The sequence below is a fragment of the Abrus precatorius genome, unplaced genomic scaffold, assembly GCF_003935025.1.
Source record: "Abrus precatorius isolate BTA unplaced genomic scaffold, Abrus_2018 Scaffold10, whole genome shotgun sequence".
NCBI classification, from domain to species: domain Eukaryota; kingdom Viridiplantae; phylum Streptophyta; class Magnoliopsida; order Fabales; family Fabaceae; genus Abrus; species Abrus precatorius.
The window spans coordinates 31,583,018-31,610,304 of NW_020874292.1; the positions used below are offsets into that span (position 1 = coordinate 31,583,018).

A 27,287-nucleotide genomic window follows, 5' to 3' on the forward strand; every position below is an offset into this window, starting at 1 on the left:
CTTAAGGCATTAAATAAAAACAGTCATTTTTATCTTAAAAATATTTAATAATTTCTTTATTTAATAATTAGGAGAATTTATTGACATAAAAGAATAGAAAGATTTAGAATTACTTGTACAAGATAGAGGGAGTACTGTTTTTTTAATCAAAATTAATGTTTTACCGCAATAATATACAATATTAAGTCTTCACCTTTTATCAAGACAAAACTCAATTTTTTATTAAAAAATTATCACAAAAATACCTAAAAGATTGTATTTAAGTTTTATTCAAGAAATTAACGACAAAAAGTTAATGACAGAAAAACAAGTTAGAAAGATAAATTATAAAATTATTATATTAATCATTAGTTTTTTAAATCATGTACCTTGCATTTTGTTTTCTGCAGTACAGTACACTTCTACACTTTAAATACCCTCTAGGCAGAATAAGAAAACATTCTGAGTGAGAAGGTAGTATAATCAAAATTAACTTTCATTTTCCTAAAGAGTATTTTAGTGAATTTCTTAATTTTTGAACATACCCTAGAATTTACTATTGTTTCAAAACAAAAGGAGTATAGAACTAGTTTAGGTTATGAAAGCTTTCCTCAATGTATCCGAGTCAATGGAATTTCTGCTGCATGTCATATGCATGGTATGAGTGAAGGGATCCCACTTGCTGGTTACATTGACCCAAATCCATATAAAAACGAAGCTTACACTGTACGTAAACTTGGGCACATCAAGGTGTTGAAGTATCAGAGCATTGTTAACCCACAAAAAAAGCATCAACGCACTGTTCTAGTGCTGGTCAAAACCCGGGCTAAAATCCGATTGCTGAGGAAGAAAATTCCACCTGAAGAGATACCCACCGGCACCCATATAGTTGCAGGCTATTTATTGCAGCTTTTTTGTGATTTACGAGTTGGTTTGTATATGCCAGTGATGCCGCTTGTCTACACAAACGTACACACACAAGATAGTTGCAACCTATTAATTTTTTTAAAAAATAAGTATATTAACAAATTGCCCTTTCAAGAAATATATAGATTTGTTGCAAGCCTAAAATTGGGCCTTCGAAATCTGGCCAGTCAAAATATTATCTGGTAGCAGGGTTTTCCAGCTAAGATATATGGAGGCAACAGCCTGGCAGTTTAAAAGCCACAAAAATCAGGAAGTGATATGCTGACTTACCCTGGATAGGAATTATTTGCTACCACCAAAGTAGGTCATGACTTGGTCTTAACATAACCTCCTTGAGTCAACCAAGCGCTACATATACCAGAATCATTCTCACCTCATAAATAAATTCATACCTTATCGATTTCTAAACATTGCACTATCCACGCAAGTGAATCATATCCAATCAGAAATCCGAAATTTGAGAGAAATTGTAATTAAATCCGGCAGTAAAGTAAACGTTTGCCTAAAAAGCATATAAACTTAGTGTGAGTGAGGCTTCCCTATATTCACTTCTCACCAGATAGAATGACAACAGTAAACAGCAAGCGCCCATAAATTAGCTAAAAAAATAAAACCACACCTGTCATTTGAAGCACAAAATTAAAGATTCAATTAACGCAATTCAACACAATTTACACCTTAATTTCAACCTCATCAGCAAACACTACCTCTGGTACAGTCAAACCTCTATAAAAATTCTAGTTGACCAAATATCAAAGTTTACAAGAGCATAAGGAATGTATTCCAGAGCAAGAAACCACAGTTAAACACTATTCCCTACCACATGGTACGACAAGCCCACTCCACCCATTATACCACATGACAATTTTAAATAAGATCGGCAACATTCATGGGCATTTCATCAATCTGAGTACTGTAATACTGTTCAATATCTCTCAAGATCTTGATATCATCAGTCTTCACAAAATTTATTGCAACACCCTACAAACCATGAATATGTCTCATAAGTAAAACATAATAAAGACAATAGACAACAGTCTATGGAAATCACAAAACCATAAGGAAGTATGACGGTACTAGACGGACAAAGAATCAGTAGATAACCTCTCAAAATTGTCCTATAGTGCAAAATAGATTCTGATATGAAAATCAGACAGTGACTACTGGGGTCAATAAACATTAGTACTAATTTAGACATTCCCAATACCTTTCTTCCAAATCGTCCAGAACGGCCAATTCGATGGATGTAAAGCTCTCGATTATTTGGAAGGTCATAATTGATCACTAGAGAAACCTGATAACAAATGCAAATGCATAATCAAAATCAAGAATAAATTCCTTCAAATACAATTCATAAGGACATAACAGAAGAATTCCTCAATAACTTTCAATTGATATTAGCCAAATTGATCCTACAAAAACTTCCATTCGTTTGCATATCTTAAGAACAAAAACGATTTGCTACTATAATAGCACACACCTTCAATTGCCCAAAACATAAAAAGACAGACAACAAGGCACAAAATTAGGACCAATAGGCAATATCCAATAGAAAGAAGCCAACAAATGATCAGTAAAATTAGAACCAATGATTCAGAGTTACAATTAGAAGGTTCAATTTTTGTTAACTTGCTAAAATTAAAAATACCAGGGCACATTAACCAATAATATTCATTTCTGTAATTTGTCCACTTCTCTTTAAGTCAGTAATTACTTGCTATATTTTCAACTAAGCAGAAACACATACAATGCAACCCAGAACAGAGCGATGATTCAGGACAAATTACCACATACTCTAGACATCGTAGAGGGTATTAGTGATGTGAATTTGCCATATTCAAGAGGCACAAATAAAAGTAATGTAGAACACAGAAAGAAAGACTAGTGCAACAACTTGCCTGCTGTACATCAAGACCACGAGCCCAAACATCTGTTGTTATAAGTACACGGGTTGTTCCAGCACGAAATTCTGCCATAATTGCATCTCTTTCTTTCTGAGGCATGTCACCATGCATTGACGAGACGGTGAAATTATTGTTACGCATTTTTTCAGTTAACCAGTCCACCTGTTCAAAGAAGATATAAATATTAACATCACAGAAATGATCAAAATGGGCAAAAATATACAAATATTACAAAATCTAATACAACAACAGCAACAACAAAGCTTAAAAAAATCTAATAATGTACTATTTACCCTATGTTCAAAGTGAAATGAAATGGAAGGCCTATCCTACCAATATTTGATAGTTCTCATTTACCTTTCTCTTGGTGTTACAGAATATAACAGCTTGGGTGATGGTGAGAGTATCATATAGATCACACAGGGTATCAAACTTCCATTCCTCTCTTTCCACCGCAACAAAAAATTGCTTGATGCCCTGTCATTGGAGGGTGGGGCAATTGCATAAATATCCAGTTAAAAATCAAACTGCACTAAGTCAATGAAAACAGTTGCTTACCTCCAATGTCAATTCATCACGTTTTACAAGGATTCTTACAGGATCAGTCATAAATTTATTTGTCATCTCCAGTATTTCATGGGGAAGGGTAGCAGAAATCAAGACAACCTACACAGTAAGAACTTAATGATTCAAAGGCTATCATATGCTTCATAATATTAATCAGGCTAACAAAGAATATGGCCAATATATATCCACAAGTCTACAGCAAGGGCAACATGCATACACCAGTTAAGTAACCTGGACTACAGACCCTAACCATGCATCCAATTAAGTTACATACTGAAACTCAAAATGAACTTTTGAGTAACTGGACCATAATTAGTTTAAAATCCAAATAAAGACATTGGGAACTATAAAATTCTGTAAAAGAAGCCCCTCCAAGGCTCCAACTAGCTACTTCATTTAACGGCGGTGCAGTGATCAAATGATTAGGGCAGGCTGCTTATTGCCATGAAAAGTAGCAGCTCCAATATTTGATCTAAATATTAACTTACAAGTCTCCTGTCATTGCCAACAAGCTTAGGCACACCACAACTCCACTATGCCAATTTATTAGTGAAATTCTTCTGAACTGCAATTCAGGCTTGCTTCAATAGCATTCTTATTTATTTCCATTGTCATGCCTTAAGTAATAGTGAAACCACATAATCTACTGGCCAAAAATTTACAAAACACAAATCATCCTAAATCCAAGGTATAACCAACAAGACAACAAAAACAAAAGCAATGTGATTGTGGTTGATACCGTAGCAGTCAAGAAAAAATGATAACGTATGAATGGGGTCAAAAAAAATGATGGCATTAATAAAAAGCACAGGAAACATCAGATATTTGAACAGAGACCAAAGGAGTTGGAAGTAAAAAACAGAAGCACAGAGCAGAGACTGATTAAGTACTACGTATAGATAATGAAATGTGAATAAAAAACAGAACGCATAAAACAGAACTATAAAACCTCTAAACAAGAATAGAAAAAAAAGAAAAAAGGAGCTGTGCCGTGATGCATCATGCACGAACAGAGGAGTGATCAGAAACAATACTGGAGAATTGTGGGTTGGTTGGAAACAATGTTAAGAAGCTGTGGTGCAGGTGAGACTTCGTGTTATGTTGTCTCAAATCAAAGGAGACGAATCAACTATATTTACTCTAATTAGAAATACTAAGCATTTCTGACGCAAAATGGGGGTAAAGAGCAAAAAATACCCATAAAAACAAGTTAGCAATGCACAAAATATCAGGTTGAATAAGCAGCTCTCCTATAATGGCAACCAAAATATCTGCAATTATCTGGGATATTAGCCACAATTTGAAGCCACTATTCCCATTACAGCAAAATGCTACAAATATGCACCGTTCCACTGCTATAGCATGCTACTGATAACTACAATAATATTTCAAATTGCAGAAATTTCATTCCGACATCCGAATACATATTAACACAGATGAGGACTTCAAGGGAAAGAGAACCTGAAGATCTGGTGGGAGATATCTATACACATCATAAATTTGATCTTTAAACCCTCTGCTCAACATTTCATCAGATTCATCCTGTTATTGAAAAGAATAATATAAGATAGTCCTTCACCCATGATAGCAAAAAAGAAAAATGCAATCAACTATTGGCAAGTGGAAGTAATGAACTCACTAGAACTAGCATCTTGATAGCTCTTGTGCGCAATGTTCTCCTTTTAATCATGTCACAGACTCGGCCAGGAGTTCCAGACACCACATGAACTCCATACTCAAGCTTCCTTATATCTTCTCCCACACTTTTACCTCCAATGCATGCATGCGCTTGTATATTAATGAAATCTCCAATAGCCAATATAACCTTTTCAGTCTGAGAGGCCAGCTCCCTTGTCGGTGACAAGATTAAAGCCTGAACCCTGTCAAGAAATCATAAAATTCATAATAAGACAATAACTTGATAGCACACATCTAAAAGAAGCTTGTGTATTCAGTTTGGAGCAAAACACACATTTTAAGATTAAGTTCCTACATTCTAAGGACATGTTCAGGTGGAGGGTTTCGGAGGGAAAGGGCATGAACGTTAAACTTCTCACTTTTGAAATAAGAGTTATATTATGTTCATAAACGAATAACGCAAAAGTTTCATGATAATCTACCATTTCGCCCCTTTCCCTTTTATTCAGAGCAATTTCAGATGGAGGCTTGAGAACGAAAGGACAAAAACAACAAAGTCTTCCTTTTCAAAAAAGAAAAAGAAAAAGAGCGTTATGCTGTGTTTTATAAGAAATGAATAATCAAATAGCTTCATTTTCATTATAACCAATCATTCCATTCCTTCACTTTAAAAAAAATCTGAATTTATATAACATTCACCTGAAATTAAAAATTCACCATCATTTCCCTTTCCAACTTTCTTCTTCGACTTCATCATCATCTTATGTTTATTAAATCCAAACCATCCACAAACACACAAAACATCACCTACACCAAAAACCCTATAATAACCAATAAATCCGACACCATTGAAAAACCCTAACCTAGAAATCGAACCGCTTCAGAAAACACTTACACAAACACACAAAAACAGAAAGCGGATAAACGATAAAAAGAGAGAAGGGACGCACTCTCTAACGGAGGTGTCAACGACTTGGCAAACCGTGAGAGCAATCATAGAGGTTTTTCCGGTGCCGGATTGTGCCTGAGCGATTACATCACGTCCTTGGATGATGGGCGTAACGGCACGTTGCTGAATAGCGGAGGGTTTCTCGAAGCCGTATTGGTAGATTCCTCGGAGCAGATCGTCCTTTATCCCCATCTCTTCGAAGCTCGCGATCGCCTTTACTCCCTCCGTCGTCTCGAAGTCCATCTCCTCCGCCACGTTCGGCGCTCGCCGCCGGTTCGCCGGCACCACCGACGTTGTCGCCATGGCAACGCTTCGATTTGGTTTTGGTTGGAGGAAGAGGAGATTCGAATTTGCGAGCTTCGTTTAGATTACACAAAGCCCTAATAGCGGTTGCACCATATATGCGTGTGGCCCATAATTACAGCCTTTTTGTTATTGGGTTATCCCTATATTATTGACCAATAAGAGTAAAATATATTACACCAACCTTTTTTATTTTTACGAGGTATGACTTCGTTGTCCACGTGGCATTACTTGTAAGTAATCTTTTCGTTGAATTAAAGAAAAATATTTTTTAATTTCTTAAGAAATTAATAAACATACTTTTATAAAAAACGAGTTTACTTTAATAAAATAATATTTCAGTAGTGTTTGGTTAATTTTTAAAAATTAAAATTATTATATATTTTTTTAGCTCAAAAGTAATTTTGATGTTAAAAAATTTGATAGTATTTTTGAATCTTAAGATTTGAAAAGAAGAAGAAGTGAGAGATACATGTATTATTAATAATAATTTCATGTGAGATTTCTATTAATAAATAAGGGTTTTTTTGGCTATATGCTTTTATCGTGGTTCTTAATATTGTAGCTGCTACAGGCATACAACCCTTTAATATCATATTATGTTTAGAATTACTATTAAAATTTAAAAGCATCTACATTCCTTCATTGATATACGAAGGTGGAGTACAGCAACGAGGTTGGGGCTATAACAATATAATTAACAAGTTCAGATTAAATTCTAGAGTGGAGGAAAATTAGGGATTGGTTCAAGGTTTGAAGTGTTCGTTCATGGCATAATGACAGACTTGGCTTGTATTTGTGGCATTGGAGTTGGATTCATGATGGTTGGTTGGGGATTGGGGCAACAAAAGGGAAGGGGAAGAAGGTAAGGTTAAGGACAAGAGAAAAAATGTGATGGCATGTCACTTGAAATTGTAATGACAAGTTGTAGTATTATTGTGGCAATCAATAGAATTCATTTAATAGAACTCATTTAATGTTGAAGATCAATAAAATGCCAACATTAAATTAAGTAAGTAAAAAAAAAATTAAAAAAAGTTTTGAGGACTTAAATCAATTTAAGATATATTTAAAATGTATTTAAATTATACTAAAATTTATATTGTAGTAGGACTAAGAAGTATGTCCAATCATTGTGTTGCTAAAAAACAGTAGGGTTCATTTGGATTAAAAACTTATTGTATACTTAATTGTTAAAAAGATGTTGTGGGATACATGTTTTGTTAAAATACAATGAGTTTCAATGAATATAGGTGTTATAAATGAAAATTGAAGGCGATAGTAAAAATTGAGGGAACGAAACAAAGATTATTTTAGTAACTTGGAAAACAGATGTTTAAAACACAAAAGCAGAATTAATAAAAAACAATCTTAAAGAGAATAAAAGTCATTAGCAACTAAGAAAGTGGAGAAGAAGTGCGCAGTGAGAAGCTTATGAGAACTGAGAATGAAGGAAAAATCATTTGCTGTAGAAATAAAAATAAAGGTAGTTGAAGAATGAAGACTCTAATTCAAAGTGTTTTCATCGACACATTAATAAAAGAAGGAAATCAAATGTCTTTTGCTTGAAAGTCAAAGGACATAAAATATAAATAACTCGTGTAAAACAATTTGTCTATAAACACTTTGTAAATGAATTCGAGTGCAAACGGAATTGATTTCTATTTTGTCAATGACTATAAGAGACTCACCATTAAGGTATATTTCTTATTCTTCATGTCAAAATTTCATAAGTATAAATTCTAGTAAGAAGTTTCAATAGCTCACTCGTCACCATGATTCTAAAAAGAAGTCCTCAAAAAATTATTTAAGATTATACAATTTTACTAATTAGGTGCATGTCTAAGGTGTTGACTATATTTCTAGAAAAGAAGTTGGGTAAAGTGATGGATTATCTATGAACTTAGTATGCCTTCATAAAAAATAAGGTAAATCCTATTATTATTTTGTTAATAATACCTAGTGATTATTAATTCATCGACAACAAAAAGTTATATTTAGATTTTAGATATTCTAAACTACTTCTGAACATTTTTAAATAGTTTTAATAAAATAATTATTTTTAAAAATATATTTTCCTTTTTGTAAAATAAATAAATACAAATAGAAATAATAGATTAGAGGACATGTTTAAATTGAAAACTGGTATATGATAATGAAAAAATAGTAGAGTTGTTAAATTGAGTTTGAGCTGGTCAGTATAGTCTACTAAAATTGGCAGAGTAAACTGAAAATTTTAGGTTAATGAATTGTTAATTTTGGATCAGCTGGTCTGTTTTTGTTTTAACCTGTAAAAATGTATGTTATTGGCAGATTAGGATGATCTGGATTGTCTGACTTATTTTTTATTTTTAAAATATATTTTTTTTGATTAATTTTTATGACTTACCCATTAATCTAATATACTTATTAATTATTTTTTATTTTTTAGCGGACTCCTAGTCTATTCTTAAATGAGTGAGGCTAAAAAATTTAATTTATTTTTTAAATAAAATGAACCCAAGCTAATTTATTTTCAGATGAATTTTTGGCTGCTGAACCGGGTTTGCCACTCTTAATTAATAGAGAAGTCCAAAACTAATAATGAATGAACTGAGTAAAAATTATATAAAAAGTTAAAATAAAAACACCAATACATATTATAATGACAATAAAACATTTCGAATATTCTATGATTGACATTCCAGAATGGCATCAGACAGCACTAACTTATGTTTTTGGTCATTTAAGGCGTCACCAATAAAAAATTATAAACAATGATAAAACTAGGTTGGAGTCGAACTTATCCCATTCTGGTCCATTTCATTTCAGGGAATGATTGCATCAGCAAAACAATAATACATTAAAAGGTTACTTGTTTTAAAGTCATCAAATTAAGTTTTATAATTTTTAATAGAAATGTTTAATTTAGATCAATTTATATATTTTTAATAATATTTAATAGTTTTAAATATATTTTATTAAATTTAATTTTAAATTAAATAATTAAAAGGTGCTGAATTAATTAGAAAAAAACAATCCACAAAAACCTAAACAAGTGGTAGAGTGGGTTCCACCTTTCTCTCTCTCCGTTTTCTCTCTCTCTCTCTCATGGTCACAGATTATTTGTCTGTTCTTGGAGACACTGACAGGGTGTGCACGGAAGCACCCAGTGTTCAGCGTTTACGTTACCCTTTTGGTTTTCTCTTCCCCACAAACCGAACTGGAACTGTCTCGTTTTCATGTTTGGTTACTTGATGAATCTGACCTTGGATTTTGGTTCTGCGGCTGACACCAAACTTCTCCTACTTCTTCTGCTGAACACACTTCTGGGTAACAAGTACCAGGTTTTGTGACAATTGAGGTTAGGATTGCTGTTCAGCTTGAGCTATGCTTGAATTTTCATTTCTGGGTTTCAAATTTAAATTTGAGATTGTTCTATTGGTCCTTGCAAGTTGAACATGTTCTATGTTAACTGATTTTGCATTCAAAAATAGGTATTTGACCATTTTGAATCTTGTTTATTACAAATAAGCTTTACTGAAAAGTAATATAAGGTAGTCTATCCTAGGTGGTGCCGTTGGTTTTATTCTTCTTATGGGAAAAAACTCTGCGGTAGTTAATGTGGAGATTTCCATCATTTGAATATCTAATACTCCCTCCCTTTCATAATTACTTTTTATTTGTCAATTTAAAATTTTAAGAAGATATTAATTTTTTATTAATATATTTATTTATTAGGAGTAATTCTCACTGATTAACTACTATAAAAATTCCAATATTACTTTTGGAGTCGGTTAACAATGACTTTTTAACACTTTTGTAAGAATATTTTAGTAAATAAATTTATTTTATTATAATAATTAGTAAAATTAATTATTTTTTAAGATGTGTGTATAAGTACTATTAACGCTTAAAATAAGATAGCGGGAGTAATTAACACTATATTTTTTTTTTTATTTCTCACTTGTTTGGCTTTAGTTGTGCAAAAAACATTTTCCTGATGTTAAAGAATGGACCAGTCTATGGTGTAGTCATATAAATTATGTGTCGATTCTAGAAATAGGGTTTGTCAATTCCTTTTTTTTATAGGTCAGATTCGATCCTTGGATTGAGTAGGCATGGAGTTCATACGAGTTTGCTTTCAACTGTCGGGGTGTTTTGTTAACCACATGATTTCATGTTTTGTTACCAATGTTTCCTTGTAGTGAACTGAGGGGGTTATCAAACAGCACTTAGTTGTGAACTGAGCACTAATTCTAAATGGCTTCAACAGTAGAGTATGATGAAGATGCTGATAACAGAGGTGGTATCTGGGTTTTGGATCAGAAGATTGACCAGCCAATGGATGAAGAAGCTGGAAGGCTAAAAAATATGTACAGAGAAAAAGTATGGTGCAACTTTTCTTAACATTCTTTCTCCTTCTCTTGATGAATTCAGCTTTATTTATTTACGAGACTGCAATTTGCTACGCCTAATTGGCATTCTTAATTAATTGAATAATTTGAATACTGGTAATGATTGTATATCAATATTATATCCAATTAAAAAGATATTGTAACTAATGTAGTTATCATTCAGTGCTCAAAAAATGCTTAAAATAATCAATGTTGCTTAGAATTCAAACATGGAATATACAACTTTGATTTTGCCCTTTTTTCTGCTCAATTATATTTCCATCGCTTAATTAATATGTAAGCTTTTAAATGTAGTCCAGGACCAAGTATCCAAAAAGATTTTATTTAAGCTTAGATCGAAGCATGTGAAATTGTGAATGATTTCATAGGCTTTGGCAATACATTAAGATTTTAGGAGAGCTGGTCCATGATATGGTAGTAGAGCCTCAAAGATTAAGTGTCAGAATTTCTATCCTTGCTGCCTATTCTTCATACTAAATTAAGCTTCAGCGTAAGGTAAAATGGACATATGCAATATATATGTGCTTTAGGCTTTCAGAGATATTGTGTGAGAGGGTGTGTTAGAGATATAAAACCATTCTTGGGCCAACATCTATGCTTAAGCTTTTAGGGGGAGTTGGTTCCTGGACATGGTTTTGAAACTTAAACTATTTCGTGGAGTTGAAGTGGGCAGCAAGGATTAGACTTCTGACTTCTTGGTGAAAGAGATTCTCAAGCCAAGTTCAGAACCAACTCTCCTTTAAATTTAAGCTATCTGGTGCACTTGATTGGTTTTATATTTTAACAACAGTGATGCTTTATTTGCACAAGAAAGACCTTTTACACTAAATTGTATTCTGGAGCATTAATTTGAAACTGTTAATCTTATTTCAAATTTAAACACTTACAAGAAATTCAACAATGCATCTAAATGTTGAGTAGACTTAGAATTCCATACCTTTTCTTGTCTGTTAAGTGATTATAACTTGAACTTTCAATCAAGATTTCTTCACTTGCTAATTATCTTAATAAGATATTATGCTAGTCACTGGAATTTGGTGTATAATTCCTTGTTTATGTTGTTTTGCTTTGTTCAGAAATTTTCTGCACTGTTGCTTATGCGGCTTGCATATCAGAGCCTTGGTGTAGTTTATGGAGATTTGGGCACTTCCCCCTTATACGTTTTCTATAATACTTTTCCTCGTGGAGCTAAAGATCAGGAGGATGTGATTGGAGCTCTTTCTTTGATTATTTACTCTCTTACTCTGGTTCCACTTCTCAAATATGTTCTTATTGTATTAAGAGCAAATGACAATGGTCAAGGTATTTGCTTGTAATTGTTGGTGATCAAGGTTTTATGGTTGGACTGAGCAAATGTATTATAACTTCAAGTTGTGGTAGTCAGCTGCATTTCTCTATCTTAATCTTATTTCTGTGAATAAGATTCCCTTAGAATGCATTATGTTGCATAGTAAAGATTTTCATCCTATATGATAATGCTTGATAGAACCAAATCTGGAAAGGGATGAGTATCTTAATATCATAAAATTTCCCCTTCCTTTATACCTTTCCTGGATTATTCACAGAATTTTGCTATTCACAATATCATATCATGTTGGTAAATCAGGTATGCACTTAAGTCTAGAGTGAATCATAACTTATATTTCATGGGATAGCTAACTTTTCAATTAAAGATCCAAATGAATTCGGTTAATAACTAAGTGAAGCACACTAGATTTTCCATATATGGTGTGTTGCACAAATATCTCTGTTGACACTGCTGATCTGCTACTAAGTTTTACTACACTTGCATCTGTGGAGCAGGTGGAACATTGGCTCTCTATTCCCTGCTCTGTCGACATGCAAATATAAAAACCATTCCAAACCAGCATCGTACCGATGAAGAGCTAACAACATATAGTCGCTCTACCTTCCATGAAAAGTCATTTGCTGCAAAAACCAAGAGATGGTTAGAGGAACAAGCTTTTATTAAAAATACCATTCTTATTCTTGTCCTTGTTGGTACCTGCATGGTGATTGGAGATGGGATTCTTACCCCAGCTATATCTGGTATGCCTTCTCTCTGAAGCTGGTCTTCTTGTTCCTATCTCTTTATTATTTTTCTGTAAATGTGAGCTTTCATGTCATGATATTTACCCAAGTTCGCTATCGGTCAACTGATTTATATGCTTCTTTATTTTATTAGTCACAGTGTGCAAATTTACCAAACAGTAATGGGAAACTGTAAAATCATGTTATGAGATGAGATAAAAGGACAATGATGTAAATATAATTTCAAATTCATAGTATTTTGAATGACCTTGTAGAGTATTTGGTGGTAAATGACTCAGCAGCAGAGATGTATTTAAATAAAGCCTGGAAGGGCCTAGAATGCATAATTTAGTACATTGTTTATAAAGCTTTTTTGTTTTCTTTCTTCACTTTAATTATGGATTATTAAAAAATTAATTTAATTAGTTCATCTCATTATCAGCTCCATGTATGTTGTATTGCTTAAGGCTCCAGATAAAATGGTTCTGCTTCAATTTGCATTTTTAGCTTTAGTGTCATCTTAAATACATTCCAGTTATTTCAAGATATTCATTACGAGATTTCTGTCGTAGTTTTATCTGCTGCTGGAGGCATCAAGGTAAATCACCCTGATTTGAGTAACGGTATGCTCCTACACCTATAACAGTACATTTTCTTCTATTTCTACCATTATGTGTTTCAGTATTATAGTTCCAATTTCAACTATTTTAAGCTCTTAGTTCTTACACTTGAAAAAGTTTCTTTTGTCTTTTTTTTTCTCCCTTGAATTGCAGGAGTAGTTGTGCTGGTTGCTGTAGTAATATTAGTTGGGCTATTCAGCATGCAACATTATGGTACAGATAGGGTTGGCTGGCTCTTTGCTCCAATTGTCCTGCTTTGGCTTCTCCTAATTGGAGGTATAGGTATATTCAACATCTGTAAACATGGCAGCAGTGTTCTGAAAGCCTTTTCACCTGTGTATATATATCGGTATCTAAGAAATGGAGGTAAAGAAGGGTGGACTTCCCTGGGTGGCATCTTGCTCAGCATAACAGGTATCATCAGTTTTCTTACTGTTGATTTCCTCTTCCTATTTCAGAATTGTTAATTAGTGAAGTGAATAGATGATTTGAAATTGGCAACTTGTATGATTTATTTCAGGGACAGAGGCTCTTTTTGCTGACCTAGCACATTTTCCAGTCTCATCTGTACAGATTGCATTTACTCTGCTTGTGTTTCCTTGCCTTCTTCTAGCCTACTCTGGACAAGCTGCTTACCTTATGCATAACTTGAAGCATTCACAAGATGCTTTTTATCGTTCTATTCCAGGTTTGTTATATTTGTCACACTATATTGAAATTTATAATTGTGATGCACATGTGGTGTAAAGAATGTTGTCAACAATCATGTTGTCTCTTTCTTATTACAAATTTCATGGTGGAAGTTTCATTTATCTTTCTCTTTTAGTGATATTCTATGTTGACCAATGTTATGAGATGTTATAAAAATAAGAAACCCTTTCACTGAACCTCTTAAGCTTATGTTGAACCACGATTGTGCCGTCTCTTATTTATGGATTTTTTATTAGACTACCAATTGGGTGGCCGGAAATTGTTAATTCAAGCTGATTTTCCTCCTCTGTTTCAGAGTCCGTTCCTCTTCCAGTTCTAGATTTTGTCTTGATTGAAGGTGATCAAGTATTTGTGATGTTTCTTTTTCCTTTCTTTATTATGGCTGTGGTTTGATGTGCATGTTGTTTAGATGGATCTTCAATACTTCTTTGCTCTTTATGTTTGGATCATGGGATGGTCTAACATTCTCTGAAAGAATTATTGCTTCTTTCTTCTTGGTGATAACCATGTCTGGTATCCTTCTGCCATTTAATAGCTTGTTTGGCATTGGAGATGCTGTTGAACATATTTTTTTATGATTCTGGTGTTCAATTCAAAGCATACTGTGTTTTTGTGAATTGATCATGTTTGGATATGATTTGGTGTGATTTCCATTGACATTTTTTTTATCATTTTCCCATTCTTGGTTGGCTTCTTGATATGATATCATCCTGTTGAGGAGGAAAAATAAAGCTAGGTAGTAATTGCTGACAACAATTGGGTGGCTGGTGGTGCCATGTTGGGCTGCAATAACAGTGGCGAGAGTTGAGGAGTTCCCAAAGAATTGTCAATGGTGTTTGTGGCAGCACTTGGCTTTTGTGTGTGTGTGTGGAGATTAATGCCTTAAGTTTCTTTTTCAGTCAAGGGTTTGCAGATCGAAAACTTTAGATACGAGTAGAGAACCCTGTTTGTGCCACTGCCTACTGGTAGCATGATACCTGATTCTGTTTTGGAGACCTGGTTAGAGGTCATTGGGTGGTATCATACTTGGAGACCTAGATGGAGGTCATATACTGGGTGGTATGACACTCGACTGAAAGCTTTGGAGATTAGTTTGGAGGTTGAGATGGCCATTGAGGAGAAAGACCAAAGATTTCATAAACTTGTTTCATTTGCTTGGGATGTGTGCCATGGAGAAGCAAGCAACTATATACCTAGGACACTACCAAGATTTGTGATTTAGGGGGAATACTAGTTGTCTAAGTTGTGTGTTTGGTGGGCTGGTGTTCTCCTTTTTGTTTATGGTTTGCTACTTCTAACAACTCAAGCTTGATGGGAAGTTTTGTTGGACATTAGAGTTATTACTTGTTACTCTTCTGGTCCTAGGCTTGTACTAGTAGTACTTGTTGATTGACCTAATTAATAGTCCAAATAGGTGCATTTGGTTTTTGTATGTGTGTAACATCTTTTTATCAATCTCAGAATAATGGTTTCTGATTTTTCCCTTCCAGTTGAACTACTTTCAGCCATGCCATCTCTTTCTCCTTTCTGGCATTTTTTTCAACCTATGTTCAAAAGGCTTTGAAGTTTGAACAGCCTGTCTGGCCCAATATCATATCACATGGCCTCACGTGACCAGGTTTAATAGATTCTAAATCAACGGTACCAAAGCCTCTATGACCAAGTTGTCCAGTGTTTGATCCTTGCCTATTCTTCTAAATAAAAAAGTTGAAATTGAGCATAAGGTAGGTGGGTTGTACATTATTCATGTTTTAAAACCAATGGGCTTTTTCATGAGGAGGCATGGTAGAGGTGTTATAAAACTATAGACAATTCATTTATCTTCCCCAATAGCTTAGTCTTTTTGCAATAGTTGCTTTGTGTCAGCTAGTCTATGATAATTTTCAAGTTCTAGTCAATGACTTTTTATATCTATTTTTTAAGTGAGTTATATGAGGGAGAAAATGGAAATAGTAACACATTGAGTATGACTCATATGACACTAAATGGTTTACATTGTTGCTCATACATTCAGTCATTTGAAGAAAATGCAAAATTTACTGTTACAGTTCAGTTTTCCTGAAGACTTGCTCTAGTCTAGATATGCCTAAAACTGTATGTTATGATAAAAACTTCATGGCCAAGTCAGACAAGTCAATTGTCATCGTAAATCCTTTGACTGCCATACTTTTTTGTTCCTTATGTTTCCCGGGCTCGATAAAATTAAGTGATTGCACAGTATCCTTTCTGTGAATGCTTTCAATCAATCATTTGGACTTCTTTGCCATACTAATTCTTTTTTTGTTATGTCTGTGGAGATGAAACTTTGGCAAAAATCCTCTATTTCTTCCTTAGAATAATTCATGCTTGTTTCTTCATACATTAATTTCTTATTCACTAAATGTTGATTATCCTTATGTCTGCAGACAAAATATACTGGCCAGTATTCGTTGTTGCAACAGCAGCTGCAGTAGTTGCAAGTCAGGCCACAATATCTGCAACCTTCTCAATTATTAAGCAAGCCCTTGCTCATGGTTGTTTCCCAAGAGTTAAAGTTGTACATACATCAAAGAAGTTCCTTGGTCAGATATATATTCCAGATATCAATTGGATCCTTATGATTCTTTGCATTGCTGTTACTGCTGGGTTTAAAAATCAAAGCCAGATTGGAAATGCATATGGTAAGTTTTAACCGGTTGAATGTCATGATTCATGAGACGTATTTTTCATTCTTTTACGAGAAAATAAATTTATTAGAAAGGACATCGAAAGTCCAACTTCCAGGAGAATATGAAATCCTTAGAAATAGCAAAATCAAGTGAAAAGAAATTAAAAAATGGTTACAAAGGATGATCAGTACTACATGAAAGGGCCTTTTCTCTATTTTTTCAGACCAAAGGGTCTAAGAAGTACCGCATATGTGTTTCACCTGTCAGAAAGATATGCTGATTAGGAAACTATGTCATGCTCATTGACTTGTTTACTGCCGTTCCTTTTATTTACAATGACTTTGTCGCCTGTCTTTTTAAGTGTGCACACAATGATATAATTGCGATTGTAATGACAGGTACTGCAGTGGTGATAGTCATGCTGGTTACTACATTGCTTATGATTTTAATCATGATATTAGTTTGGCGCTGCCATTGGATTCTTGTCATTGTGTTCACGGGCTTATCATTGATTGTGGAATGTACATACTTCTCCGCCGTACTCTTCAAAGTCGATCAAGGTGGATGGGCTCCCCTTGCAATTGCTGGAGCATTTCTTGTTATTATGTATGTTTGGCATTATGGTACAGTGAAACGCTATGAGTTTGAAATGCATAGTAAGGTCTCCATGGCATGGATTCTTGGGCTCGGGCCAAGTTTAGGACTTGTTCGTGTCCCTGGAATTGGGCTAGTTTACACAGAGCTTGCAAGTGGAGTACCCCACATCTTTTCTCATTTTATCACCAACCTACCCGCTATCCATTCTGTTGTTGTTTTTGTATGTGTGAAATATCTTCCTGTCTACACTGTCCCAGAGGAAGAACGGTTCCTTGTGAAGCGAATTGGACCTAAGAATTTCCACATGTTTCGATGCGTGGCACGATATGGATACAAAGACCTGCATAAGAAAGACGACGATTTTGAGAAAAAGCTCTTTCATAACCTTTTTGTGTTTGTTAAGCTTGAGTCTATGATGGAGGGTTGCTCAGATTCAGATGAGTACAGTTTATATGGACAGAAAACTGAGCAATCAAGAGAAGGCCTTTTGAACAACAATACAAACACTGCTTCATTGAATGTGGATTCAATTTCATCAGTGGATTCAATAGTATCAGTTAGATCTCCATCACATGCAAATGTTACTGTTCAGTCCTCTGGTCATGTAAGCAGCCATACTGAGGTTGATGAACTTGAGTTTTTAAACAATTGTAGGGATGCTGGAGTGGTTCACATACTAGGCAACACAGTTGTGAGGGCCAGGAGGGATTCAAGATTCTACAAGAAAATAGCTGTTGATTATATATATGCATTTCTTAGGAAGATATGCAGGGAACATAGTGTGATCTTCAATATTCCTCACGAGAGCCTCTTAAATGTTGGACAGGTTTTCTATGTATAGTCTTTCCTTCCCTTGTATTCTCTGTGGTGAGTAATTCTTGTGTGAATTAAGTGTCTATAGGTACAACCATTCAAAATTTTAGAGTATATTTTGAAATAACAAATAAATTTGCATTGAAATATGTATTGAACGCTGCATACACGAGAGTTTTCCTCTTTGGCTGGAATTGTGCCCTGTTGAGCACAGTGTAGCATGTGAACGACCCCTTATTGGTATGTACCATTCCTAGGGACTTTCTTCGGAAGAACAACATTGGACAATTATCTGTTGAAACCTGAAATTCATTATTCATTTGATGTTCCAAATGCGTCACTGGGTAGTTCAATTCTTCTAAAATTAGCTCTTTCAACTTAATGTTGCATGTAAAATGTCAGTAATACATTCTTTTAAACACACACAACACATTTTATATGATTGGTCAAATTTTTAAAAAATTAATACACTTGCTGCATTTTTACGAATTAGGACTGATAAATATATGAGGTAATTTCTTTTCTTTTCTTTTCTCATATCTAGAGTAGTATTTTAGCCAAACACTATTAAGATATGCATTACATCGTTTTTTTTAGCATGATTGTGCACATTCTTTCACAATTGCATAGTTTGCGATTGGATTTTTTCCCAATAAAATATAGGCTATACAAGGATATCACGACGTGCTCAAATATTTGTGGATCGCAAAATACATCAATATGCCAAGGAGCTATTTAACTACAAGAAAAATTGTTTTTTTACTACTTTGGCGATATTTTTAGATTTTTTTGACAATTAGAATATGTTTTTGGAATGAATTTATATAAAAAAAATTATATATAATATTACACATAATGTTAATTTTTGGCAGTTCAAATAACGAATTATTTTTTTAACATATACATGTATAATGAATTTTTGTTAAAAATTATAAAATATCTCAAAATTTATCATTAATAACATTAAATATTATAAATTTTTTATTAATAATTTTTTATTATGTGTTGTTGGACGTGTTAAAAAATCGAATAATGAAGTTGTGACAGTTGCCTAATTTTACATTTTAAAAAATCAACAGTACCTTAATTAGTCATTCCTTCGCATCCTAGCTAAAGAATTTTAAAACTTCATCAGAAAAGTCTGTTGTGGCTACCAGCATGGCGATTCGGCTATAAATGAGAAATTTTATTAAACTACTAAGGAAAAAATTAAAAAATTAACAAATTATAAATTTAAAGGTAAATGTCTTCTCTTGGAGATTGATAAAAAATAAATTACCAACAAAGGTGAAGTTATTGTGCAAGGAAATGTTAGATTTACTAGAGGCTGTGTACAGCATGTGGAAAATTTGAGCATTTTGATCATCTATTCTTTTACCATGAAATTATGTCAAGGATCAAGTCTGCTAATTCAATGACTAGGGTATATAACAATGATGCATCTATTTGGAACAGTATTTCCAGTTTCAGATGTTGCCTTCAAGTAATGCTGGAAAAAGGGATGCATGTTTGGATGGTAACTTGCATTGGTATAGGGCTACACTATGATCCATATGGCTAGCTAGAAAAATATTGATTTTCTAGTCATGATGTTGCAGCGTTGCAGAAGTATCTCATTAAACTTAAAATATGGTGTTGGTTAACGTGTAAAGGGTAAAGAGTTTTATTTTCCAGATTTTCTACTGGGATTCTATTCTTATAAATTGTTTGAATTTAATAGTAGACTGCTTAATTCACAACTGTTAAGGCAGGTGAAGTCTTTCTTAGCGACTGAGGTAGCTATATATGGTAATGTAAGTTTAGCTACATGTAGTTTGATGTCATAAACGATTGCTTGAGTCTTTAGTTCCACTTTTCTACTTTGGAATAGTGGAATTTACTTAGTTATATTGGAATTGAGACTTTTACTGAAGTTGTTTTTCGTGTATGGGCAAGGTTTTGAATATCGTTTGTGCACGGTGGTGTCTGCTGAAATAAAATAACAAAATTAATTAATAGCTTGGTAAAGATGTTTCATTATCAAAGCAATTTTCAACATCACAGGAAAATAGGGCGCTGCTATTAGTCAAGTGGTGGTATCATTAGACTAATTACTTTCTGCATGTGCTAGTGGGATATGTTAGGTTTAATTTATTTAAACTTGCTGATGTGGTGCTGTGTTTAATTAGTCAATAATACGGTTATGATACTTTGTTATGGACCACGTTATAATTATAAGGGGTTCGTTTTATGTTAATTTTTCTTGTAATTCAAAGATTCCATGTCTAACATTGATTAAAACTTGTAATGAAGATTGGTCCTTTGGAATAACTTTGTTTAGCTTTTCCAAGAAAAAAGAAACTTAGGTAATGATTCCTTAGTTTGATGATTCAGCGATTATCACGAGATAGGTAGCTTTGTTTTTTTATTCAGAAAATTAAAATATGTGATAGTTTTACTTTTAATTGATTGTGCACATATATCTTTTTATTCCACATTCATAATAGTAAAAAAAAAAGAAAAAGTTAGTCACATTTTTTTCCCTTACATTCTAATACATATTTGTCAAGAAGAGAATTTCAAAATTTAAAAGCATTATTCATATTCAAATAGACATTTCATTTAAGTGCATTCGAAACAGTGCTTTTATAAACTTTTATCTCTATCAACCCCTTATTCACCTTCATTTCAAAATTTTTAATTTAAAGAAGATTTAATAGTATTTAAAATAGATTCAACCATGGTTATGATAAGAATACTTGTAACTTTTAGACTTTCGGCCATAAAAAAGTTCTTTACGGGTAAAATCAGGAAAAACTTTCATTAGGAAAATATAGATAAAACAATAAATTAACTTATTTTATATTGGTTGAGACGAGCAGTACTAGGAATATTTCGTTACCACAAATATTATTCAAAGAAACTCTAAGCTGCAAAATAATATAAAACACAATGGAGACAGAGTTCCTGTAGGCAACAAAGTGATCTTGGCCAATTATCCAATGTGCAACAAATATAGAGAGGATAAGGTTAAAAGCAAGATTGACATTGCTATATAAATAATAACTAATAATAAAACTAAATGAAGTGTAATTTTGAATTGACTTAGCAACTTCAAGAGGAAAGATAGTCGAAATTCGAATTCTTCAAATATTTAACATAACTATATTTATTAAAATTAAAATTTAAAAAAAATTAAGTTGAAATAATTTCTATCAATTAAATCACATATTTAATATCAACATTAATTATATTTTAAGAAGAGTAAAATTACATATTATTAGTTTCTTCTTTAGTTAAGTTGATGTTGTATATGTGTTTGATGTATTAAATTATTGGTAAATTTTTTATACGAAAAATAGTAACCTTAACTTTTAGATATTAATTTAAATAATTAATAATAATAATATATTTTTTACAAAATTATTATACTTTTATAATTTTAATATGATAAATTAATAAATTTTTAATAAAAAATTACTACTTTTAAAAATATATACGAAGGATGAAATTAAAAAATTTAAATATTTTTTGAGAAATTTTTATTATTATTAGTTTTAAATATATATATATATACATACTGCTATTAAACGAATCTTACAAAGCCCAAAAACACAACACAATTAAACTAACATTTTAGTCCAAAAGAAATTCAAAAGATTTATTATAAGATTATATTTTACCAAGATAAATATAACAATGTCCTCAAAAGTGAAATATTTTTATTTTTATCCGAAATTTTCAATAAAATAAATGTATAGTTTTTAAAAAAATCACTTTCAATTTCTTAACAGACAGCAAGACCCATATGATGAGAACTATATATATGTAAGAACCATGTGTTGAAATCAAATATGTAACGTGGGTTTCAAACGCCATCACGGTTCGACTCTTCAGTTCTCAGAGTGGTAATGTAATCAGTACAATTCTATTAGGATATATTTGACCAACTTGGTTTGATCTCAGCATCAGGGCCGTTCCTGACTTTTTGGGTCGTAGGAAAAATAAGAAATTAAGGTTCTTTAAAAAAATTATAAAATGTAATAAACAAAATAAACACATATATTAATAAATTTATTAAAATAATATATTTTTTAAATAGCTATAATTTTTTTTAATAAAATTATTAAAAAAATATTCTTTCATTCAACCAATTTCTATATTATAATTAATTACTAAAACAAAACAAATCATAAAAAATAGATTTTACGAGTATTCTAAAATGTAAAATCATTAACAATAACATTAACATTAATATTTTTTAAATTTTTTTTATCGATTGATAAAATTGTGAGACTATTCAACGGCTCTTGTGACATTGATAATTTTAGGTAGGTTTTGATTAATTTTAACTCTAAAAAATTTCTTTCAGTTGATGATATAATCATTGGACTCTAAAAAAAATTCTATAAGTGATTAAAACATTTAAATAACAATTTGTAAATTTGACAAACTCAATAACTGTTTAATTTTTTTGAAGAAAACTAAATTTCTTCATGAGCTTTAATGTTAAGAATAGTAAAATTTTGGAATTAAATAAAATTTTGAGTCTACAAAAATTAATGAGTCAACTACATTTATAACAAGTGAGGTGCGAGAAATTAAAAAGTCTTTTTTATTTTTCTATTTTTTTTAACTACAAATTGTAAGAGTTAGAATTTTTTTTAAGTAAAAATAGTACACAATTTTTACTTTGAACCCTCTTTTTAAGTTTGAGCCCTAAGTTATCGCACTTCCAAATTATCCTCAAAACCGGGCCTGCTCAGCATGCTTCTTGACGTTGGCAAAATTGACCAAAGAGAAAGCAGTGTCACCTTTCGTTTTGGCTTCGTCGGCGAACAACAGAAGAGAGAACGGTGTTTACTGATGTGGTGGTTTTGGTTCACACGCAGAGAAGAATTTGAATCACTGGAAACTGAAAGAGAAAGGGAAACGGGAAGCGCCATCGCTCGTTGACAAAGTCATTACTCTGAAAAATATAAAGAAATTATAGAAATAATCGGTTGTTAACGCATATCAAACCATTATATGTTTAATCATATTTTTAGTTTAAATTATGTGCAATTTTAAATTTTTTGGAGTAAACTATTTTTTTAATCATGTAAATGTATTCCTTTTGTTTTTTGTTTTAATGTAAAATCTCATATTTTTATTTTTAATTTAATTTTTTAGGCTTATAATGAAATTAAAAATAAAATAATTTTCAAAGTTTAGAAACGCTTAATAAAATTTTTCAAATTTTATAAATGTGAGATCAAGACCGAGAAAGAAAAGGTTGATATTTTTTATATTTTAAATTAATTATAATATTTTTTTTCTAAAATATAAGTATTTTCTACTAGATGCAAACATATTTTAGAGACAAGTTCAATTCAAATAAAATTTCTATACGTAACAAAACTTTTATTTCAAATATTTAACACATGCATTTAGTGGATTTCGAATTCAATATTTTAATTGTTTAACTATAAACAAATTAATCAATTTTTAATTAGAAATAAAAGTTTAAAAGTTTTACATAAAAAATGCTAGAAAATAAAATATTATATTAATACTTTTTATTTATATGAATAATGATTGGATAATATATTTTATTATTAAAAAACAATAAAAAATTAATAAAATTGATATATATATATATATATATAAATGAATATGTGGTTTTGTAAAAATTGTTATGTTTTGTACAACATTGTATCTTAATATTTGTTGATTAAAATTATAACTTTCAGGGTGAAATTTAATTTGTTTTATTAATTAACGAAGTAAATCCACATCACAATTATTATTATTATTATTATATAATATTTGTAACATTTTTTTTATTTTTAAAAACTAATAATGAATTTTTTATTTATATTTTGAAATTTTAAAATTAAATGTTAAATTTAAAAAAAACCCGCAATATGAAGTGAATTTGGAAGAACTGACTTCTCAACATGGTTTTTTCAGAAGAGTTTACGATGTTAAGAAATAAATTTCTCTAAAATCGAATATCATTTTAGAAAAAAAATTACACTGAAAACTCAATCTTTCTAAAGCCGTGGCAAATTGAAATGACTTTTCCCTTGTTTTCTCTTGAATATTCTGGGGCTAAGAGATTAGTAGAACATACAATCTTAGAAAAGAAAGGGAGAACGATGATGTAATCAAGGGTTTGTAGGAAAACTCAAAGGAGAAAGAGCAAAAACAAGATTATAAGTTTAACAAAATTTGCAATGTATTTCTCAACTCTCAACAAATAAATCTCATTTGCACGGTAAGCTGTGAACTGTGAATTATATAATGAGAAAAAGTAAGATGGTGTTTTAATTTTGATTCAAATTCAATGAAATTATTAGTATTAAAATTATTCAGAAAATTTTAAATAAATCTCTATATTTTTTAAAAGATTATAATAACTAACACTAAATTTCTACATTACTTATAAATTTCTGTCAAAGTATAAGAACCTATTGAATTTTTTTGGTAATCAAAGTAATGATTTTTATGTTTGTATTTTAATAAAAATCAAGACCAATTTTCTAATAAAATAATTAAAAAATAGAAAAATAAAACATATCAAATAATTCAAGAACTAATTAATTAATTTAATCTTTAATCTATATTAATTACCAAATAGTATCGATCAACCAATTAGATTGCTAAGTCATAGCAGTTTTTCTTGTTCTATTTTGCCATTGTAATTAACTTATATTTATATTCGATACTTCTAATTAAATACTTCATGTATTTTATTAAATTATTGCAACTTTTGCTCATAAAAATAATTTTCAGGGATGCTTACTTTCAAAGCATAAGAAATTATTCTTACATAGAATTATTATAAGTCAATTTAAGAAGACCTAGAACTCACAACCAATTCTCATAGATTGTTAGAGGTTTAATTTTCATTTAGGTTGGGTGCCTAGTATGAAACTCGTTTAAGTGCAATTGATTGGACACACTGCAATATTATATAATTATTATTATTTTGTTAGTACAAATATTTACTTAAATGTTAAAGAACCATTTATAAGTTTACTGTTAAACATCGTAAGAGTTTGTTCACTATTTTTCATATATCTGGTTACTTTTGACCCATTAATGCATGTAATAATATATCAATAACATTTTCAGAGATATAATAATGATAATGGTATTATTAAGTATCTTAAAAATAAATGTTTATATAGATGACAATTAAATTTACTTTTTTTTAATACCTATATTATGAATTGGTTTTTATAACATATATTTCTACAAGTTATTATTCTTTTATTGTAGTTTTTTTTATTAATTGTTAGGCAACATTCATCGTAATAATTCTTCCCTGCAAAAGAAATGATCCACTTTTGAATTAATGACAATAGATAATAAAGTTACAATTTTTTTTTATCGAAAAATGAAATAAAATAAAATAGAATGACAGAAGCAATAAATTAGTGCATAATGAAAAACTTAAACCGCGGGTCCACATAGGATGATGAAGCATGAGTCACAGTAAGGTTGACAATAAGAGTTTAACTTTAGATTGACCTTCTGCTATAAATATAATTATCTACGTAATGTTTATTAAGAGGAAATTAATCAGAGAGCTAATTTACTTTTCTTTCCAAAATTAACTATACAATTTGATAGTTTCTGAGATGTTATAAAAAGTAGAAAAAAATATAGTTCTAATCTGTGTAAGTTTATTGAATCCGTGTTTGAGTTGATGATGCAGGAAATGAAGGTGAGATCTACGATCATGTGAAGTGGAAATACTTATAAAAAGCTAATTTAATATTTAGGTTAATAAATATTTTAGTAAAGTAATATAATAGTTTTTGAGATCTTAGTTAATGTGTTTTTGAGCATTTAACTCCTTCTATTAGAAAAAAAAAATTGCAACCTTAAAAATTAAGTGTATGTAAAGATGAGATTATTTTTGTTGATTATGTGAAAATATTAAAAAAAGAATAATATTCATTTTTTGAATGATTTTGGAAAATATAATAAATCTTTATTTAATTTTTCATAAAGAAAATAGGTTATTTAAAATAAATTATTTTTTATTTTTTAAACACAAAACTAACTATTACACATGATTGTCTTTTCTATAATTTTAATACAAGAAAAATTATTTCATACTATTCACTTAATAAATTATTTTAAAAGTGTTAGAAAATTTGTATTAATTCTAATAAAAATTTATACAAAACAAATGTTGAATTCATATTATAGTTTCCATTATTCCCTAACGATGTTAAGTTCATATTACTTTTCTTTACTAGTAGTTTAAAGAAGTCATTAAAATTAAATCACTTGTATTAAATTTATATAAATATAAATATTATGAATAATATGTAGCTTTCTTTATATAATAAAAAATATAAAACAAAATTTTTAACAAAAATTACATTTTATTTAATAATTCAAACACACTAAATTTTTTAATGGACTTGGAGGAACCGGGATTCTCTGCATTTATTTCTGAGCAAGTGAGTTGACTATGTGGAACCAAATTGGGCTAGTTTCTTTTGAGTAGATTGACCCAATACATGTTCCATAAAAGTTAAATTCATATTACATTATTATTTTAGGAGTAAGTTGACAGTACTTTGGTTCGTCACTGAAGATGACAGTAAAATTATTATTTTATGTATAAACAATGTGATTAAAGATTAAATTAATTTAATTTATCAGAAATGAAATTAGTAACATATATTTTAAAAAACAAAATAGCAATTTAGTTAAAAATATAAAGAGAAAAGTTATAATATGGAATCCGTTTATTTGCAAAACCAGGTACGGGAAGGGGAAGGGAGTAGCCGCCAGTGTTGAAAATAGTCAAGCTGTCTCCGGACTCAAAATGAGAAATGTTCCCCACCTACTGGAAAAAGGAAATTTTGTTTCATCCCTTTCTCTTTTTAGCTTAGTTGCCCTTTCCTCTCTTCAAACTCGAAAAAGGAAATAAAACACTTATATAAATAAGAGGAAAAAAAATAAAAACTTGACTTTATAATACATTTTTATTTATAAAAAGTATATTCTTTAATTATCTTATATTATACAAAATTATTAACATTAAAAATAAATAAAAGAAAGCAAAAAAGATTTGTCCTTCCTCTCTTACACTTTCCCTTGAGTTGGGTATTTTTTTTAGGGTACTATAAAAGTTTTACTTTTTACCCTCGTTTCTTTCTATTTTTTTTTAGATTATAAATGTTTTTTACTTTTAAATAATTAAACTCAAGACCCAC

The 27,287-nt window shown here is 30.9% G+C and overlaps 2 protein-coding genes across 5 annotated transcripts; one reads left to right on the forward strand and one right to left on the reverse strand.

The window, feature by feature from the left end:
* Positions 1 to 1,471: 1,471 nt before the first annotated feature.
* LOC113864754 (eukaryotic initiation factor 4A-3) lies at positions 1,472 to 6,371 on the reverse strand. Its single transcript, XM_027498825.1, has 8 exons — positions 5,966 to 6,371; positions 5,017 to 5,257; positions 4,839 to 4,919; positions 3,369 to 3,476; positions 3,168 to 3,287; positions 2,805 to 2,972; positions 2,114 to 2,200; positions 1,472 to 1,887 (listed from the first exon to the last, which is right to left on the reverse strand). Exons 1-8 carry the CDS (start codon positions 6,265 to 6,267, stop codon positions 1,774 to 1,776), a joined length of 1,221 nt encoding a protein of 406 aa, XP_027354626.1. The 5' UTR covers positions 6,268 to 6,371; the 3' UTR covers positions 1,472 to 1,773.
* A 3,022-nt stretch (positions 6,372 to 9,393) lies between these two features.
* On the forward strand, positions 9,394 to 18,444 carry LOC113868041 (potassium transporter 10-like). 4 transcript variants are annotated; one of them, XM_027503597.1, is made up of 10 exons: positions 9,394 to 9,610; positions 10,455 to 10,635; positions 11,741 to 11,966; positions 12,468 to 12,713; positions 13,268 to 13,318; positions 13,469 to 13,729; positions 13,836 to 14,003; positions 14,322 to 14,363; positions 16,432 to 16,686; positions 17,073 to 18,412. In XM_027503597.1, the coding sequence occupies exons 2-10, from the start codon at positions 10,510 to 10,512 to the stop codon at positions 18,110 to 18,112; spliced, it is 2,415 nt and encodes an 804-aa protein (XP_027359398.1). In that variant the 5' UTR covers positions 9,394 to 9,610; positions 10,455 to 10,509; the 3' UTR covers positions 18,113 to 18,412. The 4 variants fall into 4 exon arrangements, with proteins under 4 accessions (XP_027359398.1, XP_027359405.1, XP_027359412.1 ...); XM_027503604.1 differs by lacking the exon at positions 14,322 to 14,363 and having other exon boundaries at positions 17,073 to 18,444; XM_027503611.1 differs by lacking the exon at positions 14,322 to 14,363 and having other exon boundaries at positions 9,394 to 9,743; positions 17,073 to 18,413.
* Positions 18,445 to 27,287: the final 8,843 nt, after the last annotated feature.